Source organism: Oryzias latipes, chromosome 13 (assembly GCF_053564925.1).
Source record: "Oryzias latipes strain Hd-rR chromosome 13, Olatipes_Hd-rR_3.1".
NCBI lineage: Eukaryota > Metazoa > Chordata > Actinopteri > Beloniformes > Adrianichthyidae > Oryzias > Oryzias latipes.
The window spans coordinates 7020215-7041743 of NC_136249.1; the positions used below are offsets into that span (position 1 = coordinate 7020215).

At 37.4% G+C, this 21529-nt stretch overlaps 1 protein-coding gene across 6 annotated transcripts in view; it reads left to right on the plus strand.

Annotated features, from left to right (window-relative positions):
* gdpd5b (glycerophosphodiester phosphodiesterase domain containing 5b) overlaps nt 1-21529 on the plus strand; it is a 49764-nt gene that overhangs the window by 10343 nt on the left and 17892 nt on the right. For all 6 annotated transcript variants that reach the window (XR_013647108.1, XR_909905.4, XR_002291580.3 and 3 more), the window contains exons 2-3: nt 7456-7632; nt 18794-18897. Coding sequence is in view for 2 of the 6 variants with exons in the window: in XM_004075928.5 (XP_004075976.2) it covers nt 7516-7632; nt 18794-18897 (221 nt within the window). In the remaining 4 variants the exon portion in view is untranslated. The remainder of the gene's footprint in view (nt 1-7455; nt 7633-18793; nt 18898-21529) is intronic.

Below are 21529 nucleotides of genomic sequence, written 5' to 3' on the forward strand. Positions count from 1 at the left end.
AAAGCAGTCAGGAAGTTGTTTTTTTTTTACCCCAATTTTTTTTTTTTAAAGTTTTATAGCTATTTCTTGACATCACACAACACAAAAATGTATTATTGCTTAACTGAAGCTGCAAGACATGATTTACTCCTTAAGTGATTGCAATGCCCAAAGTGTCTTTCACTGTAGTCTTCTTTTATTCTGTGTTGTGCCTAAAACGTCCGTGGCATTATGTGGATTGTCTCAAAAAAAAAGATTTCCCAGATTTTCAAAATTAAAAGGGGGACTTAACTTTAAATGTGCTTCAGCAGATAGGATTTTATGATTATTTATTGATTTAAATGGGAATTGTAAAAAGACATTCTGGTGTGTATGTTACAGTATGTTTTGTGATTTTAATATGATCTGAGTCCAAGCCAGACTTATGAAATCTATTTTTGCGTTGCTTAAACAAATGTGAATGGGATTTATTTTAACCTGCTTAAAACCAAAACCAATGAAACTTATTGCAGTATATTTCTATAGGATCATATATTTTTTGGTTTATCTTTGGCCTTTAAGTCATGTTTGCACATACATTTAAAAAAAAAAGGAAGTTACCAGCCGATAAACTTTACGAAAATGTACAGTCAGGACCATAAATATTCGGACAGACACATTCTTTCTAATTTTGTTTCTTTATATTATCACAGTGAATTTTAAATAAAACAACTCAGATGCCAGGTAGGCGTATCAATATCCAAGTCTACCATAAAAAGAAGACTGCATTAAAGTAGATCCAGAGGGTACACTGCAAGATGCAAGCCACTCATAAGCCTCAAGAATAGGAAGGCTAGATTGGACTTTGCTAAAAAGCATCTGAAAAAAACAGCACAGTTCTGGAAAAACATTCTTTGGACAGATGAAACCAAAATCATCCTCTACCAGAATGATGGCAAGAGAAAAGTATGGAGAAGGCGTGGAGAAGCTCATGATCCAAAGCTCACTACATCATCAGTAAAACACGGTGGAGGCAGTGTGATGGTCTGGGCATGCATGACTGCTACTGGCACTGGGACACTAGTGTTTATTGATGACGTGACACAGGACAGAAGCAGCCCAATGAATTCTGAGGTGTTCAGAGACATCCTGTCTGCACAGATCCAGGTGAATGCAGCCAAACTGATTGTGCGGCGTTTCATAATACAGATGGACAACGACCCAAAACATACAGCTAAAGCAACTCAGGAGTTTATTAAAGCAAAGAAGTTGAATATTCTTGAATGGCCAAGTTAGTAACCTGATCTTAACCCAATTGAGCAGCATTTCACTTGTTGAAGACTAAACTTCAGACAGAAAGGCCCACAAACAAACAGCAACTGAAAGCTGCTGCAGTAAACAGTAAAGGCCTGGCAGAGCATTCAGAAGGAGAAAACCCAGCATCTGGTGATGTCCATGAGTTCAAGACTTCAGGCTGTCATTGCCAACAAAGGCTTTTCAACCAAATATTAGTAATGACCATTTTGTTTTCAGTTATTTCATTTGTCCAATTACTTACGAGTCCATGAAATGAAGGGATTGTTTAAAAAATGCTTTAGTTTTTCACATTTTTATGCAATCTTTTTGTTCAACGCATGGAATAAAAGATGGAAGTCTGCACTTCAATGGCATCTGAGTTGTTTTATTTAAAATTCACTGTGGTAATGTACAGAAATTAAATTGGAAAGAATGTGTCTCTGTCCAAATATTTATGGTCCTGACTGTAACTTGTCATTTCAACCAGAACATTCAACTTAAGAATAACATGTAGTTGTCTGATATAGTTATTTTACTTTAAATCAACTTAATTCAATTGAGTTGGTGTACCTTTGGTGTGAAGCTGTCAATGCGTCATGACGTCATAACGTAAGGCTGCGCAAGGAATTGTGGGATACCATTTTCTTTGCCTATCTGGCAGATTGGGGTTTAAGAGTGAGTTTTTGTCCTTGTGTTCTGTTTATCTGTTTTTACTCTGTTTTAACTAGTAATTTAAACTGTTTTGTTTATTTTTTTCTGCGCCATGAGTTAGAGTTTGGGAGATCATGATGACCAACCCCCTTGTGCGAAAAAAAGCACCCAATACTGTACCCAATAATGTCCCAATACTAAAGACAGAGTTTACCACACGTGAGTTCCTGCCTTGTAATGCGAGACATTGTTGGCCCAATCATGTCTTTAATATGGAGATTAAAAGGCCCAGTGCTTGAAAGTTTAGAAAAATGAACAAAATTAAAGAAAAATAACAAGAAATTTAAGTTAGATCAACACATCAAATTGAGTTGGATAGACATAACAAATTAAGTTGAAAAAACTTCATTCAATAACGTGCTACTAATTTAAGTTATTCATTTAAGTTGGATCAGCTTTTTTTCTTTTTAGAGTGAGCAAAACTATTAGGTTGAGTTGGGTCCCATTGTAGTATTTAAATTGAATCAACTTATATTTATTAGGTTGGACCTAAATACATGACGTTGACCCAACCTAGGTACATTAAGTAGGACCAATATGATTCATTTTTGTTCAAGTAAAGCCATCTAATCAGGTGGAAATACTTTCCATATATTTTGTTATGTTCATTCAATGTGAAAGTTTTTTGAGTGTAAGTTAACTTAATTAATTTTTTTAAAGGAAGTATGTATTGAAATAACAAAGTTACAGAAGTTTTATTTGTATTAAAAAACAATTAAAATCAAACAAAAGACAACTTCTTTCTCACTTTAATTTTCTTGTGTTAACTGTAATGGTTCCTGACAGATTTTTACTTTTAAACATTCATACACCTTTTTGTTACTTGGTTACTGTCCTCACAAGTTCTTCATTTGGCAAAAATGTCATGTTTTGAGTTTGTATATAACTGGTTAATTAACTTTTTATAGACGAAATTTAGAAAATATTTGTATCTGAATTCTGAGTTGCACTGACTTTGCATTTTTGGTAAATATCATATGATTTCTGAATATAGATTCTTAAACCAGGAACTTTATCATCATATCCTGCATGGGTTTAGCTCATGTTCTCATGACAAGTGTGCTAGCTGCTACTTTGTTGCACAGAATGATAAGAGGTGTTTCTGGGAAGTGACTTATGAATCAGACGTGCTCCATGTTGGGTTTTAAACAGTCTTTTTATTTTTTATTTTTTAACTTGTCCTGTCCAACAGCTGGGCAAACAGATGAGAGCTGAAGGCCTCTTGTGTTGGACATATTTTACTTTAACAACAGGGGTTATTAATCTTCTGACATACCAGAGGTATGTCTGAATTAACCCCTTTTGTAATCGAGGCCAAACTTTATTCATTTTAATCATATTTGAATTTTTTTTGTCTTGGACCGGCCGGAAAAGGAAATGAGGGAAGAAGAGAGAGGTATGTTAGAGAGGGGGGGGGGTAAAACCATTAAGCAGCATAAAGCAACAAGTTGCTGGATGGTTATTATCATTACAGTGAGGTTCAGATGTACAAGTCTATATGTTTTAAACATTTTCTGCCACACAGATTTTGTTAGTAGTGATTGTCTTCTGCTGCTTTTCCTTGTGACGTAACTTCTGCTAGTCGCCTCCGTCTAACTTAGTTTTTATCAGATGAATCAGCAGAACATGGGAAGATTTTTAACAGGACCCAGAAAGAACTGTAGGATAAACCTCTTGGACTTCAGCAGCACCTAAAAGGTTTAGTAAAAAAGTGTTGATTTGGAGACGGCGGTGTCATTACACACTGATACTACGATGCTAAATGCTACAATTCTATCATACTAAGACGCTATCCTGCTAATGAGCTGTTCCGTGTCTCACCTACATTTAATCACGGACCGGTTTAAAGTCAGACTATATTTTCACTTTAAGACGTGGCGGATAAATGCAACACAATTAATTCAAAAAACATTTATCAAAATTGTTTTTTATAGTATAAAGTCTATCCCAATAGACTCATTCTTCTTTCGAGAAAAAGTTATATCACGGTACATTTTATAAACCTTTTATCGCCCAGCCCCATGTGGAGTTACAATGATCCACATTTATGGGTCTTATGGTTTTCCTTCTGTGGTGTCCTTTTATTCTTCATCTTTGCTTTCAGTCACTCCAGAAGCTTTGGTTTGCTCCTCACATCAGAGAATGGTCACATTTTTGAGTTGGTGTACAATCTCACCAATAACTTTTGTTTGACATGTTTTTGCTGTGCTGCTTATTATGTGCTTCCATCATGTTATAACTTGGTTGAAAAATGCTTTCGCTGCTTTGAAATAGATCTTGTTCTTCTGGTACGGCAGGTCAGACTAAACAAGTAGCATCGACAAAATCTTGTTTATGCTAAACACATACAAGCAGACGTACGTCCTGCCTTTAATAATGCGCTTTATTATTCTTGTGTCACAAATCACAACTGTCACAGCCATGTTCAATTCCATCCCTACTGTGCTGCAAATGTTATTGACTTCTAAATCAGAACCTATAACTGTGAAGAGGATTGTGAGGGGAAAGTGATTTCAATGGTCCTGAGTGAACCCATGTGTTCACTGTTGTTTATCAGTTTTCCAATATTCATTCCATTATTTTAATATCCATCAAACAAGATGAAGAACTTAATTTCACACTCTGCTTCTATACACTGAGGAAATTTCAAAAGTTATGGTGTCTTTTTGCTGAATCATTTAATGTTGGATCTGTTCTGTGCTGCGAACACTTGGTCATTTTGTCGAGCCCTTGCATACGTCACACAGAATAACTAATACTTCCATTTCATTTGTACGCTGTGTACTAAAGGGAGTTTTATTTTTTGTCACGTGATTAGCTGCTCATATTTAGCTGAAAAAAATGTTCTCATTTCCCATTCTTAACCTGGCCTTTGTTGTGGGTTCACTGCTGCTCGGTCTACCTCCGTTCTCTGTGCTGAAGAACTTTGATTGGAAACTGCTGAAGCATTTCCTTCTCCAATGTCAGTTTTAGTTTTTTTCTCACCAGGCTTTTGATTGGAGGAAATGAGGCAGCAGAAAAGAAAATGACAGAAGCTTTTTAGGTGTTTTTGGAGCCTTTATCTTCTCATGTTGTTCAGTTCAGACCCCTCGGGACAAATGACAGGAAGTCTCTGCTTTTTTTCTTCTGGAGGAACTTTGATCATTTGTGGGTTTCTCTTGTCTCCTATGTCTTGGTCATGAAAATGGATGGTGATGCAATGGGGCGGCAAACACTATGAATAAAAGGTTGAAACATTGCATACATTCATTATGCATTATTTACCAGAATTCTAGATGTTAATTAACTTCCACTACATGCATTGATGGCATGTTCACAAAAAAATGCAAGTAGAGCTTCAAATTCTTGGGTAAATGAGAGGCGTGGAAATTCCTGATGTTCCTTGATAGTCTCTACATTTTATTTCTGCTGGCGTATTTGTAGAAAGTCATTAGGATAATTGGGGTATCGGCTTGCCACATTCAATCTTAAATTTTTGTAAATTCTAGCAGAGGATTCAGACCGATAAATAACAAGTGGACACTATAGAAACCTTCAGTTTCCGAGAACTGATTTACAGCCTCAGGGACACTGCCTTATTGTAAATGCTCATCTTTCCATTTGATGTTCTGTTTAACCTAACATTAATTATATCTATATATATATATTTGTCCTATGTAAAAAATGACAGTTGGAGCAAATCTTAGAACAGCAGTGATCCTGGGGATCTATGTACTGCATGTACTAGATTGAGTGTCACTACATTAAAGAGAATTGTAGAATAAATGGTTTCTGAAGGGAAGGGAACACGCATCTACAAATAAAGGCTTTAGTTGTGTTTACCTTCCTACAACTTGTTTGATTCAGTCTTAAAAAGGATGAAAATCCTTTAGTCAACTCTGGAACCACTGCCATCAATATTCCAACAGTCAAACTGTTGCAACATCTACAGGTATGAATCATTTAAAGTTGGTTGGAGTAATCAGCCCTATGAGCTGCATGCATAGCTTGACGTTTGGGTTTATACATGTGTTGGATCTTATACACTATATCTTATTGTTGACAAAATGTGTGTCTTTGTAAATTGCCAGTGGTTTGTTCAATCTCTTTTTTTTTGTTACATGCTTCTTTCCTTTTTTGTGTCTCTTATCTGGGATTTGCTAAACCATGTTATAAACCACTGTATGTATCTGTTTGACTTTTATTAGAACACAATAGTGACTCTTCCTATCCCCTTTTAAATTCAACTCTCTGACTCGAAAGTCTTGGAAAAACAAAAGTTTATATATTGTTTTCAACCAAAACTTCTAGGTCCAGACGTAGCATTTCTGTGCATGAATTTCTTTCATTAGATTTTGTTAAATATATGTTGTATTCTATTTTTTTTATTTTTTTTTTGCATGGGCTGTTTTTGTGTTTTTGATCTGCATTGCATCCAGTAAATATTTATGAACCCACTGAGTATTCACACACAGTGGATATAGAAGACTTTGAGGTCTTGCTGGGGTTGATCCAGATTCATTATACCCTGGGGGTCAGGCCCACCCTACTCTGAGCTGTTTTAGTAATAACAGGAAACGTAGCAGCTGCTGCAGATGCTAAATAGTAGTTGTTCACAACCTATAACAGCTTGATTATTGCAGCAAGTGTCTATGCTTTTGCTCTTTTTCTTTTTTTTGTTTTTTTGTTTAGTGGCTTCTCAACAAGCCGTGTCATGTCTTTGAAAAGTGAAGTAAAGCCGCGTTCGGACTGCTGCACTATTATTATAGCTGATTAGAGAGTTTCTGTGCTGGATCAACAACCAGTCAGTGGGAAAGAAGTAAGTTGTAACTCGGATTATTCACACAAACCATTCTGGCTCTTCCTACCGGTTTCAATAATGCAGCATGAAAGGGCAAGAAGGCCTGCTGAGTTTATTTTCCAGTGTGCTTGGTGCTCTGCTGTTCAGCTGCCTGGGCTGAATATCTCCTTTAAAAAAAAAAGTGTTAAATGAGGTAAAAACAGCCCTCCCTTTTTCAAGAGCTAGAACTGCATAGAACAGGACCTCTTTAAAGAAAATGTTCCCAGTTGTTGTTGCTGTTTTACACATATTAGTTTGCCAAAGCTGCAGCTGTTGATCCGACTGCAAGTCAGCTTTTTTTTAAAAATAAGAAAATGAAAAAAAGGCTTCCTTGTCATTATATAGCTTTGTTTGGACCTAAAAAAAGAAATATTAGGACTAAAATACTTTATTTTGACCAGTATGGGTGCTCGCTGGGTAAGCTATTAATGTCAAACTCATTTCAATTTCATTTTTTTCTCCATCCTTAATTACATTGATAAAAGCCGCTTGCAGTCGTCATTGGAAACGCGGTTCTGATTTGATGCTGTTGTTTTTTTTTGTCAGAAGCATGGTGCTTTTTGAGGACGAGCGTATGTTTTGCATCAAGCTGCCTGACTTGTTACTGTGGTGGCAAACATTTGCAGCATTGCCGCTGGCCAAACGATATGAATCTTCTTCTTTTCTTCCAGGACACTTCCAGCCAGTGGGATGTTAGCTCTGGCCCTGGGAGGAGGACTGCGTGAAGGAGCATGGTGAAACACCAACCTCTCCAGGTCTACGAACGCCAGCTGTGTTTGTCATGCATCACCGGGATCTACGGTTGCCGATGGAAACGCTATCAGCGTTCCCATGATGACACCACCAAGGTGGGAGCAGATTGAAGCTGGTTTTGTGGGGCCAAACCCTCGCTGAAAGATATATATATTGTATTAGATCTGTTCTTCTTGTCAGAAGAAGTACATTCTGGTATTTTTAGTGCTATACATTTTTAATGAAAACAGACAGTTCCTGCAGAATTATATATCTGATTCTGTCACACGAGACTGATTTATTTTATGAGTATGCTTGCCTTTTCTCTGTGCAAGAAACCCTTTTGATGGTATTATTTTAGTAGTAATCCTCTTAGGAAATACGCTTTCTATTTTTTTCTCCACATCCCACAGTCCGTGACCTACCACCTACATTTAAGATCTTTCAAAGAAAATACTAAATTCTGGCCTGCTGGAATGCAAAAGCAATGATTACAGGATAAATCTGAACGTTTCATAACTGTAAGTGAAAAAAATCCAAGATGCTGTTTTAGATCTATGGCAGTGTCTGCAGCCATTCGCTGGCATAGGTCTGCTTTTATCCACTATGTTTACCTCAGATTTATGCTAGTCTGATTCAAAGAATGAGGGGTCTTGGACCCCTCATTCCATGCTCATCCCTTATTCAGGCACCTTGAACTTTCAAACACTTCTTTGTTTCCACTGGTCTTTCATCGCCCACATGCTGCACTATTTTAATTTGCTTTCTTCTTTGACAAGTGCTGCTCATCTGTTGAGGATCTTTTGAGTGGTGAAGGGTTTTTTTCATGTAGAGTTGACATGGAGCTGTTGTCTTTTCTTATGAGGAAATTTTGTAAATTAAAAAAATATATAGATGTGTGTGATATTTAGATAGATGATATATATATATATATATATATATATATATATATATATATATATATATATATATATATATATATATATATATATATATATATATATATATATATAGATATAGAGAGAGAGAGAGAGAGATACATCTATACATATCTAAATACATTGATATCTATATATCTATGTATAGATATCTATCTATTTACATAGATCGATAGAGATCCATAGATATATTTCAAGCATTGTAGTCAAAGCAATAAAGAATTTACGCATATTTATCAAACTCATTACAGAAATGATGAAATGCATGGATTAAAAAGACAGAAGACAAAACAAAAATGTCACTTAAATCATATGTGCTTAATTAAATACAGTGATCATTAACTGAGGTATAAGTAGAGTTTGATTTATTGCTTGAAAAGGAGTGGGAAGAAGCAAGCTTATATAATCCCACCCCTACTATAGATAAACTTTAATACATGTAAAGAAAAAAAAGATTTACTATATTTTCTGCACGATAAGGGGGTGTCTATTTTTGAACTTGTGACATCTATATGGAACACCGAACTATTAGGCACATGAAGCGAAATAGGTCCGTCAGTTAGTCTGTCTTTATTAACTGTGTTCACAATAACTCTGGGACTTGTTTGTATCACACTTAGCAACCTGTAACTCCCAACCTTGTTTGCAACACGTAAATAAAACAGACTGATACCTTTTAAATTACATGTGATTGTGACTACACTGACTCTTAACCTCGTTGGTAGCACATAAAGAAAAACAATACACGGCTACATGTAAGCATATTTACCCAACCTTGTTTCCAACTCCTACAAAAAACAGACTGACAATTATGACGGAGTGTACCTAAATCACTTCCACATCAGCAAACACAACTAGAATTAATCCATATATAGGATGCTCCGGATTATAAGGGACGCTGTTGTTTTTTTGAAAGAATTAAGGCCTTTAAGTGCGCCTTGTGGTGAGGAAAATACTGATTTTATAGCAAATTTAAAGCTGTTTTGCTGTGATCTCCTGACACATATAGGCATCCAAAAGATGATTGGTTTGTGCTGCCCTTTTCCTCCCACCATTTGGGAAGGACACACGTCTAATGTTGCTGCAATACATTCAAACCCCAGAGTGCTCCAACACACACTCAAACACTTGACTCAGTGATTTATTTATACCCACATACCATAGTGTCCAGCAGCAGAAACCTCGGAAACAGACAACAGTTGTGTCAATTTGCACACACGCTACTCTGCTGAGATAAGTACACAAAGTACACGCAGGTTAAACTGCATTTAACCTGCGTGAGGTGTGTTAGTGGACACAAACGAGACCGGAGTGGAAAGATATTTAATTTTCTGAGTTGCTGTTGAAGTCAGTCAGATTATTTTGCTGTTGCCCTCTCCCGTTTGCAGGAAACGGGACACCGAGTAGCTTTGTTTCCTCTTGCAAGTGTTTGCTTAGGCTAACTAATCGGGAAGAGCTGAGTCAGCATTCTTTGTTCCCGGTGCTTATCCTCTGCTTGACCAGTACCCTCGACTCAAGCTTGCAGCTCATTTGCTCCATCTATGCATCCCGTAATTTCTATAGTGACATTTTCCTCTTAAGTGGGTTGGGAAGGTGCTGGAGTCCATCATAACGGGTCTACAGCTCACTACCTTAATTTGTTCTTCATCTTGTATTTCTACAGGACTATGCTTGTGACACTAGCATAGTCTTTCCATTGGGAATGTCTCTTTGCTTAGACTTGGGTGATGTCATATAACACTGCATCTTTAAAGATCCCAGTAAACAAAGCTGTGACCAATCAAGGAGAGGTATCGGGTCAACGTAACTAGACCTGACAGAAATCACAGGAGCATGAAAAGAATGAATGTCATGTTGAAAGGACTACAGAGCTCATCACTCATCAGTTATTGCATGGCACTGTTTTTCTTCTGGTTTTTTGTTGCTTTTTTGTTGTGAGTCACTTGTTGTTCTGTTGAAGCTGCCTCATTCTGCGTTCCGGCTGCTTTATACGACTGCACACGTCATGCAGCGCAAGCCGATCTGGCCTCTCAGTAATAATTAAGAGTATTTCCATTTAGCCTGTCTTTACCATTCAGTCACACAAAGGCTTCAAAAATAGAAAAAAAGTTGCTGAGTTGCTGAGAGTAATGAAGACCGCACGTCTTCATTACTCTACCCTGTAGGATATTAGACGCAATAGTAATAGAGATGTTTACTCCATAAGATGGCCTGTATTTGGTTTTTGTTTAGAGGAACAGTTTAACTGGGCAGTCAAATATCAAAGGAGATTTTTGTTTATGCTTATAATCTATCAAGTTACATCAACATAATATTTTAATAGCAGTAAATGCAGATTGGGGGTATAATGATTAATTCATGAATTGATTTACCCGATCAAATTGATCTGTCTGATTCAAGTTGATATTTAATCAAATCGAACTCTACCAATATAAATCATTTCAAATGGAAATAAATTATTATTTATTTTGGTAAATACCGTTTGGATTGAGACAGTAGGTTATACCATACTGTACAGCAGCAGAAACCTTTGAAACAGACAATAGTTGTAAAATTAAAAAATAAAAACAACCAGGTGACATCACAGCAGACAACACACACATGATGTCATCAAAAACTGATCAACCATCCTTCCAGTCCAATGTGTGGAAACACTTTGAATTTAGCAAAGTCATGTGACCATCCAGTGAGCTACTATGTTCTAATAATGTTCCCTTTGGATTATTTGGATTTGGAAAAACAACAGTGGGCTGAACTTTAGGAAACTAAAATGTGAATTATTATCTGAATGAATATGTATATAAATGCATTTGAGACTGTTAATAAAAACGTAGACGAGGCTTTGTGGAATTTTTTTTAAATTGAATTTTATACTAAAGACGTGTGGAGGGTAGTGGAGTTGATTTTATATGGAATTATTTTCCTGCAGACTCTACACTCTTGTGTCGCCTTCAGAAACCAACAAAGGGGGTAATCTTGGCATTCTACGTGTGCTTTTGCATGCAAACTAATACGTGTGCAACAGTGTGTAGTTGGCCTTAAACATTTTGATTTGCAGAATCCAGTTGCATCTTCTTAAAAATCTCACTGTTAAAAAGACAATACTGAAGAATGCACATTCAATTTCCTTGAAATTATTCAACATTCAATTCATTACTATTTTTCATATTTTATGAGGGAAATTGTTAAGGTAAAAACCAAAAATTGAAAAGAATTAATTAATACTGTCCATGAGGAGATGGAGAAACTGAAACATTAAAATAAAAGGCCCTGGGTTCTTAAGGGGGAGACTACAAGTAAATGACATTAAAATGAGTTATACATACAGGGAAAGTGAAAAGAGCAGAGTGAACAAAGCTTCCCAATGCATCATGGGACCTTGGCAGCTTAGTCCATTAGCAAGATAAGTGGAGTTACAGGAAAGAGTTGCTCAACCAGACCTTACCATTAATTGTTTTTTTTCTTTTTTTAAAAAGTTGAAGAATAGTCTTTAAGGTTGAGTGAATATACAGCCTGACAGCTAAAGGCTTTCCCTTTTCTATCTTAAGCCGCCAGTTCAAGAACAAAGTGCCCCACTAGAAACTATGAAACCACGAGGCATATACTGGATGGTACAAAGGATTTGTGTGGAGAGTGTTCAGTATAAAATATGCTCTAGTTTCAACTGCCAACCAACAAAAAAGGAATACTTTGCCGTCCAATACTACAATGATGAACCATGAGGCTTTGTGACCAGATCATAGCACTTTATCACTCCTCATTAAATTGTTGGTTGACAAAGTGATGGTAACCAGAGTAACCAACTTTAGGGAGTATATTTCTCAAAGGCTCAGGCCCAAAATAGACTTTTTTTTTAATGATAACTCGCTTTGTCGTCACAAAATACATCATTTTGGAAGAGAAGCATACATGTGATAATGGGTTTTTTTAAGCCTCTCTGGTTTGGAAAGCCTAAAAACACAAAAAGAAACTTAACTGACATGTCTTCCAGGAATAACATTGAGTAAGAAAAGACATCACTGCAAGTATCAGGGGACAGATGTTCTTCTGTCTTACTAAATGTCCCTCTGAAAATAGAAAAAATTGTCCTTACCTGAAGAAAGAAATCCTTATTTTTAATAAATTGGGATAATACCATTATAGAAGTAGGTTGTGAAAAGCAAAAGTAGATTTTTAAATTCCACTTTCAGTTTTACGAAGGTTTTATTCTGAAAATATCCAATTCATTCATCCCTTTTGGACTAATTTGTTAGCAAGTCTCATCAAATCCATAGAAACTAACTAATTTTCCCCATTTCGTAGTATAAAATGAGCTCCATTGTGAGGGATGACAGGTCTGTCAACTCATCAGACGTCAGGAGACGTCTGAGAGGCGCATTGGGAGGAGGAGAGGCGCATTGGGATCAAACTGGCTTCTGGGCCGCATCACTCAGACTCATTTGTTGCGTTTTTATGCTGAACAGCGCTCTGAACGTCTCTTTAACTGCTGCTGCACTCAGCAGAGAGTATGGTAGCTGCAGTTTGATGGCATAGATTACCAAAGACTGATCCCTTTGGACCATTCAGCTGTTTTGACTGGAAGAAATATTTTTCTCAAGAAAACGTCAAAGATAACATTGTGTGGTTAACTGTTGTGATGTTTGTCAGCTGCTGGCTCATAGCTGTCCCAGCCATAGCATTACAGCTGTGCGATTATCTATATGTTAACATGATGTTTTGTCTTTCAGGTTTTCTTTATTTAATATCTTATTTTGGTGGCAATGGTTCCCTTAGACTGTTGGTTGAGATTCCTGCTTGCATTTTGGGATGCTTGTTAAAAAGCTTTGATTTATAATGGTGTGTTTACAGTTTGTGTATAGAGAATCAGGTTACCCTCACTCCCCACTTCTACATGTCTCAACTCTGACTTTTTCCATTTATCTCTTTTCAAAACCAGCTTAATCCCTTTTGTGGTCACGAGGTTGCTGGAGCCTATCCCAGCTAGTGTTAGGCAAAAGCAGGGTATACCCTGGACAGGTTACCCGTCTGTCACAGGGCCACACGCTCTTATTCGTTCTACAATTCACACTAAAAAGGGTTGCACGATATGATATTAGTGATCAATATTGCGATGACGATATAAGTTGCGATACATGAATAAATATTAAAACAATAAAAAAAAACATAACAGTTTATTTTAAATACAAGTCAGCATAACTTAAATTACACTCCAAATGACCCTCGTCTACATAGGAGGCGAACATCTAATAGAAAGAGCTCTATCCGATTCGTCAAATGCATGAATGGATTTAATTGATTCATTAAATACTTCAAGCTGCCATAAGAATGTTTTAGCACATTTAGGGCAACAATTTATTGCAACGTTCGCTGAGTTTTGCGATATGTGTATTGCACAGCTTGCAATAACGGACTTGGGCAATAACAATAAAGTAGTGATTTATTGTGCAGGCCTAACCCTAGGGAACGATTTAAAGGATGTATTTGGACTGTGGAAGCAAACTGGAGCAAAACCCACACATGCATGGGGAAAACATGCAAAACCCACACAGAAAGCTCCCAGCCAAGATTTGAACCAGGGCCTTCTCGCTGTGCGACTTACCTGGACATGCTTCATAACGTCAAGTGACCAACTTCCTAAGCTCAGTGAAGTTGGAGCCAAAGAGACATGTGAGAATTAAATCTTATAGAAAAATATCAAAAGACAAAAACAGAAGGCAGACATTTAGAATGCATTAGTTCTCACTGTGCCTGAACTTTGAGATTCCTATATTTAATTAAAACTATCTAAACCTACTGTTAAACGGAGAAGTCTTGTTCCTTCAGGCAGAGTTTTCAGGAATTCTTAAGCCTTCACACTCACAAGGATGTTGCTGCAGACAGATGCAGTTCAATGTAGCTTCTCTAATAACTGCAATGTTTGCTGCCTCAATAAAAACCCGCTGCACTGTTCTGCTGAGCCGCTGAATCCAAGTTCAGTCACAAAGGAAAGGTAAAGTTATTATCGTGTTATTAAATTGATGCTTTTATTGTCTCCTGTATTGTTGGGGTTCACAGCTCCTCTGCTCAGCTTTAATATATTTTCTAATATCGTGTAAATAACCGTCCACTGAATGGAATTCCGTCTGTGTCTGTTGCACAGCTGCTGCATGAAGATGTAATAAAATATAATTTTTCTTCAGATGAAGCAATCATTTAAAGAATAACTACAGACTTTCTGCTACCTTTTCATGCCAAAGCAATCGTATTTGTGGTGTTAAAGAGTAAAAAAACTGAGATGTGAAGAAGTCCTTTTAAAGTGACCTAATCTAATCTGATTCAAACAGAAATGATTTAATCAAATCAAACATGTGCTGCCCTGCATTCAATCAATCCAAACTTACTATTAGATCCAGAAGGTAAAACTCTCACAGGTAAAAGAGGAAAAACTCATTAAAAATGTCGAAGTAACAAAAAGGTTTAAATTAGACGTCAATGGTATTAAGACTTGACCGATAACTCTAAATACGGTGGAAGTGTTTGCATGTTTGCGGTGCAGAGGTGCAGAGTAGAAGTATTTCTGCTTAGTGTTTTCATTTGAAGGTCACAGTCTTTATTTCTAACATTTTTTAGTACATGTAGGGAAATAAATAACAGGAAATGTAGCCTCTTATTATTATTGCAGTTTGTTTCTACAAATACATCTGAATTATGAGTATTGATGAACATACAACAGCTCTTCTAAAACGAGGCTCACTTTTAACAAAATGTTCTTCTTTGAACTTCTTTTTGATCTATTTAATTATTGTTAATTATTAATATGCAAGTGTATTAACTGCATTATCATTTATTACTTTTATCTCTCATAATAGTGCAGTTTTGTCACAACAGAATGGGGGTTCTTGATTATAATATTTTCCTTTTCTAGGACAGAATACCTTTTCCTGTAGTGCTAAGTTTAAAAGCCGATGATTTGATTTAAATTCATCTTAACCTACCGGGTATAAAAACCCAGGGATCAAAATTCCCCTTGTATATCCATTTTTAAATGTTTTTTTTTAAGTAAGAAACAACCTTTGAAACATTTTTGGGGAAAAATGTTACTAAATCAAATTAAATCCTAAAGTCAAATGTCCAATTCCTGAAAATGCAGCAGTGATAATGAGCCCTTATTGATCCCCTGCCACAATGATATTTGCTATCAATATTACATTAGCATTTATTTGTCTTCTGATCTCCTTTTTGTTTTCGTTTTCATTATGCTGAGCATAATCCTTGCAGTCATTTTGAAACACATTTAATCGTTTTTTATTGCAACTGTACATGATTTAGAGTAAATGAGGGGAAAAAACAGTGGTTGTTATATTATAATGGTTGCAATATTTTTCAATTATGTGCAGTTTAACACCATTATGTGACTTGTTATCAAATTAAATATAATTCAATAGCTTTGAAGACTTGAGGTTCTGTCATTTTCTCAGGGATTGAAGTGTGCAGGGTCAGACGAAAGCGTGATCTCCGGATTAACGCCCAAAGGTCCTGGCCTTCGGATCGATTCCTCTTGTTGCTCCGTCAGTCCATGCCATTTGGTCTCGAGTCCAAATATTAATAGATAAAATACCAAATGAACTGCCAGCCGTGCAGAAAGATAATGTGACGCCATCAGAACAAGCCAAGCCACGTCAAGAGCTGCGCTGCTAAACCAGCAGCTACAGGAAATGAATTTTCTTAGACGTAAATGGAGTTTTATTCTAACACTTGGCTATCATGTTAGCAATGTTACTGTTGGTGGTAAAAAGATACAATATTGACCCGATTACCTGCAATGTCATAGCTCTCCAGTTCCATCCACCATTATCCAGAGGAAAGAAGGGAGGGGGGAGGGGGATTGAGAGAAGGGACAGAACAATGTTTCCTCTGAGCAGCAAGGTCAGGTGTCCCAGGTGTTTCCAGGTAACCATTGCAGGCCATGGGAACCAAGCTTAGAGCTCCCGCATCAGTCATGCCAATACTGTTCATGTGCCCCACACACACCCCATCGGAGCCAATGATGGTCGCCTTGTCAGAAAATTAAATGCTGCCGGTACAGGACAGCTATTTGTGACTTTATCCATTGTGGGTCCCTAGGCAAGACCTTTCAATTAACCGCCTAACTATGTAGCCACAAGGGAGCCTCTAGTCCGGGTTCCCCCTGTGTCGGTCCCCAGCCTGGATAAAATACAGAGTTGTGTCCGGAAGGGCATCCGGCACAAACATCTCTGCCAAACCACCTGAAGGGATACGCTGGAAGGTGAACAACATCATTCCACTGAGTTTTTCAGTTTTTCCAGTCTAAGTTGTTGACATACCAAAAATGTCCACAAATACCTTTATTGACAGGACTTTTTGTCAGTTTGTGTTTGGTATGCCTCTTTAAAAAAATGGACTTTTTCTCTTTCAAAATTATATTAAAAAGGTGTTTTGTTCACTTGGTGACTGAGTTGGACACTCTGTCACTTTGCTGAAGCGCAAAAAAGTATTTCACTGCATTTTGTACCACAAAACTGACGAGGTCTGTAATGTTCATCATAGACGCACTTTTACTGTGAGAGACGGAAAGGAAAAATAGAATCACATTGTTTTGATTTTTTAAGAATATATTTTTCTAATGGGGTAGAAAATAACTATTTGGTTATACACCTACTGTGTACGGTGACCCTGGTTAGCAATGACAAAGGTCAAGTGTTTCCTGTACGACTGGTGTTTTGGTCATTCTTCCATGCGATCTCCTCAAGAGCTATGGTGTTTTAGGGCTGTTGCTGAGCAACACAGACTTTCAACTCCCTCTGTTGTATTGATGTCCAGAGACTGGCGAGGCCACATCAGAACCTTGAAAGGCTTTATTTTTTTACGTTGCCACTCCTTAGTTGCCTGGTCGATGTGTATGCCCTCAGTGTCAGGCTAGAAGCTCCAGCCATGTTTAATCTTCAATGCTCTTTCTGGTAGGAGGTCTTTGCTCAAAATCTCACCATACATGGCCCCATTCATCCTTTCCCTAAAACATATCCATTCTCCTGGTCCCTCTGCAGATTGGTAGCCCCAAAGCATGATGTTTCCACCCCCATGCTTCACAAATGTCATGGCATCCCTAGGATGCAACTCTGAATTCTTCCTCCAAACACAGCAAGTGGCATTTATACCCACAGAATTCCATTTTGGTCTCATGTGATCACATGACATTCTCCCAATCCTCCTCTGGATCATCCAGATTGTCTCTGGAGAACTTTCTATGGGCCTGGACATGTGCTGGCTTAAGCAGGGAGACCATTCCTCATGGATTTAGATCCACAAAGGTGGAAAGTGCAAACAATAGTAACCTTTGGTTCTGTGGGCCCAGCTTTCTTGGGGTCATTAATCTGTTCCCCCATGTAGTTCTGGGCTTTTCCTTCCCTGTTCTCATGTCATTTGTACCTCACCAGGTGAGGCCTCCTAAGAGGAAGTGGCTGGTCTGAGGGGGAGAGAATTTTTGCATTTTTGTATGAGGTAAATATTTTCTCCACCATTAAGCAACTAAATTCTTAATATATCATAGAGTGTGATTTCCTGGATTTTTCTTTTTTTACATCCAATTTCTCAAAGTTGAAGTGATCCTGTGTTGAACATTACAGACCTCTAGTCTTTTTTAGTGGGACAACCTGCAGAATTGGTAACTGACAGCTAAAATGTGGACGACGTGTTAGCTGTTCATGGTGATAATGATCTGTCCCATGGCGCCTAGCAACGGGGCATTCACCCTGTTTTGTTGTGAATACACACAGGCTTTATCTTGACACAACCGTCAACATGGTACTTATAAATGCATATCTCGTAGTAACAACAAATGTATCTAATTTTTTTTTTCTAATGTCAGAACAGCTCCCGTCTAGAATTTAACAGAGTTGTTTAAGTGCACAGAAAAATGACGGTAAGCATGTCAGCATACTTATTTCATTCCAAGTATGTCTGCTGTCTGGGGTTTGAAGATGTAGTCTACTTAACTTTTATGGTGGTGCAAAAGTGCACGAGAGATGAAAAGGGTAACGAGTCTGTGTGCCTGTGACGTCATTAAGCTATTCCTTAATAATGAGCAAAGTGGATAAGGGAATACTTTTGTGCAGAGGTCAGTTTTCATATTGACTCCTGCTGAAAGTTAGTTTATGTAAGGTTCGCTCAAAACTTTTCTTGGTCCCTGAGAGGATTTTGAAAAGTTTCAGCTGCTCTCTAAAGTCCAGTCAGATTCACTGAGGTTTTTTGGAAGGAGGAGTTCAATGCACCTGCCATGTTTTTGGTTTTGACTGTATCATTGCAGGGATAACCTCATTGTATTTGTGTGCTCTCTCAACAGTGGGAGCTGCTGTGGTCTTTCATCCTCCTCTTCACCTTCTGTCTGCTGCTGGTCTGGTTCTACTTTTGGTGGGAGGCGCATAATGACTACAATGAGTTTAACTGGTGAGTATTCAGTCACTCTTTCTCCTTCTTCTGAGATTAAATGAAAAGACGCGTAGAGTCTCACTGTGACTGTGTACATTCTAAACCTACTGCACTTGGCTGCTTGTTGATTTGTAAATTGCAAGTTTAATCTGCTCTCCGGCCTAATCTAAGCAGAGACCACCCACCCCTTTACAGATTACGTTACATAACTTATCCAACATTTCCTGTCCTGCACTTCTCCAGCCTGACAGTTACTGGAGCACAAATACAAGCTTATGCTTTTTGCCTCATTTAATAACTGCAACATCAACCATGATGAAATCGCCATTGAACTTTGCAAAGACGTCATCAAATGTGTGTCTAAGGTGTTTATGCAACATCTCTTATTATTCAATAATAAATTAAAAATTAAAAAAATAAAGTAAATATGTTTGTTTAAAGACAAAAATGTCAGTTTTCCATCCCTCAATTGTACATTTTCAGTCTTTTGGTCGTGTTCTCTGGTTTAAAGGAGGTTCTGCAGATTCAAATTCAAATTAATTTTAGTTCTATAGCACCTTTCATGTGAAGAAACGGCTCAAGGTGTTGTACGTGATAGCAAACAAGGATGCAAAAAGTAAATAAATAAGCCCCTCATAACAAAATACACAAAACAAGCACAAGTAAAACAGAAATTTGGTAAACCGATGTAAATACAGCGGCGTTTATTTCTCTAAAAATCCAAACTGTACTATCAAAGAGAGGAAATTTATACTTGAGTGACAGACGCCTAAAAAAAATTAAACCACATTCACAGGTTCTTTTTTTTTGAATTGTTATTTTGTTATCAAGACAACAGCAATGTGTGTTAATGTTAATCTTAGATGTGATTCAAACTCCGTTGATAGTTATGATAAACGTCAATATTTCTACCTAAAAATGTCCCTTTTTTAACCGTTAATGTTTTTAGACACTGAAATATATTGTTTAATAAAAATGTGCTTTTATGACTGATGTGGTCATGGTTCACATGATAAGCCACAGTAAGGCTTTTCTAATAGTATTTTTTCAATGTACAGAACCAGAGTGAAGACAGTTTGGTGTTGTAGAGGTTTATTTTATTTTAATTTTATCGTTTTAATTATTTAATGTAACACACTTGCACGTTTTTTCCCTTCCTGCTTAAATGAATCGAATGTTACTCTCTCCTTGTGGTATTTTCCCTCTTTCTTACATACTTCTCTGTTCCCCACATTACCACTGATGCTTTTATTCTGGAAGGTTTCTTATGTTTGTGTATATTTTTTTGTGCAGAGAAATCGTTTTTGTTTCGTTTAGCTGCTAGATGACGTGTCACTTCTTATTTTTTGAAATAGTAAGAACGTTGTGTTCCTGTTTTGTGCTCCAGGCATCCATCAGATAACCACAGAAATAACATCAGATCTCCTAATGTTGCATGTTCTTGTTGTGTATTTGTAAAGTGCCCCCACCCCTCTGCAGATCAAAAGCACTAAGTGAACCCCCCAGTGGCTCTGCGCCACTGGAACTACTGATTAAGCTTCACATGTGATTAATAGTACGGTCTCTTGCTGGGGAGCTATTTATACATGCAGTGCTACACGTTTGAACATTATAGCTCAGGGTATTGTAAATGTATTTGTGTAGGGGGGTTGGGGAAAATTAAAATGGCTCTTAAATCCAGGCCGATGTTTTTAATGTTTTATTTTTGATATACATCTATAGCTCCTATTTCCATACAGACACATTCACCAGGATAGAGGTCTGTGCTCTGTGGTTTGCCATGTAGACATGAATATCATGAATCTGTTTAGGGCACGTGTCCTCTGCATTCTCCAACAACCAAGGTTTCTTCGTTTTTTTTCTGGAATCTGTTTTTTTTAGGAGTTTTTCCTCACCGCGAAGGAGAGTCTAAGGACAGGGATGCCAGTTTAGCTTAGTCGGTTTGTGAGTTCAATTTAGTATTTTCCTATTGAAGTCTATGTATTCATGATCCTTTTGATTTTGTGTTTTACTTTTTTAATTGCCGATACGAAGCCCATCGAGACGACTGTTGTTGTAAATTTGGGCTATACAAATAAAACTGAATTGAATTGAACTGAACCAACTAATCTGACGCTTTTGAACCTGCAGGTACTTGATTTTTTACTTGCTCCTTTACTGCAAGAATACCAGTACTTTGTAGTTTTCAGTCACTCTGAAAAATAAATTGTACTAAAATCACAATGTGTCTCAAAGACCCACTCTGATGAAAATTGTGTTGTTTTATTAACATGTTCTCCTGGGATTTTAAAAAAATTAGCTGAAGATTGCATTTCTGAGTATTTTTTTATTTAAACTGTTGTGAATCTGGAGTAGATAAAACGATGGTCTTCATTTGTGATTTAGAAAACACACAAGCTCCCTGCTCCGCTCCATTCTGATGCATCCACTGTCAGACAAATGGATCCATGGACGACTTTGTTTTCCTCGCCTGAGCTGGAATCTGGATCTAAACTTTATGACTGGTTGGCCCTGATATTGCTCGCCAATCTTGTTGCACTGTTAATGTTGGGTTGGGGTTGTGAAGGGCTGTAAGTAAGCGGGAGCGTTTGCAAACAGAGAGCTCTCAGCAATGGGGAGGGGAAGGGAGAGCGCGGTTGCTCTGCTCCAA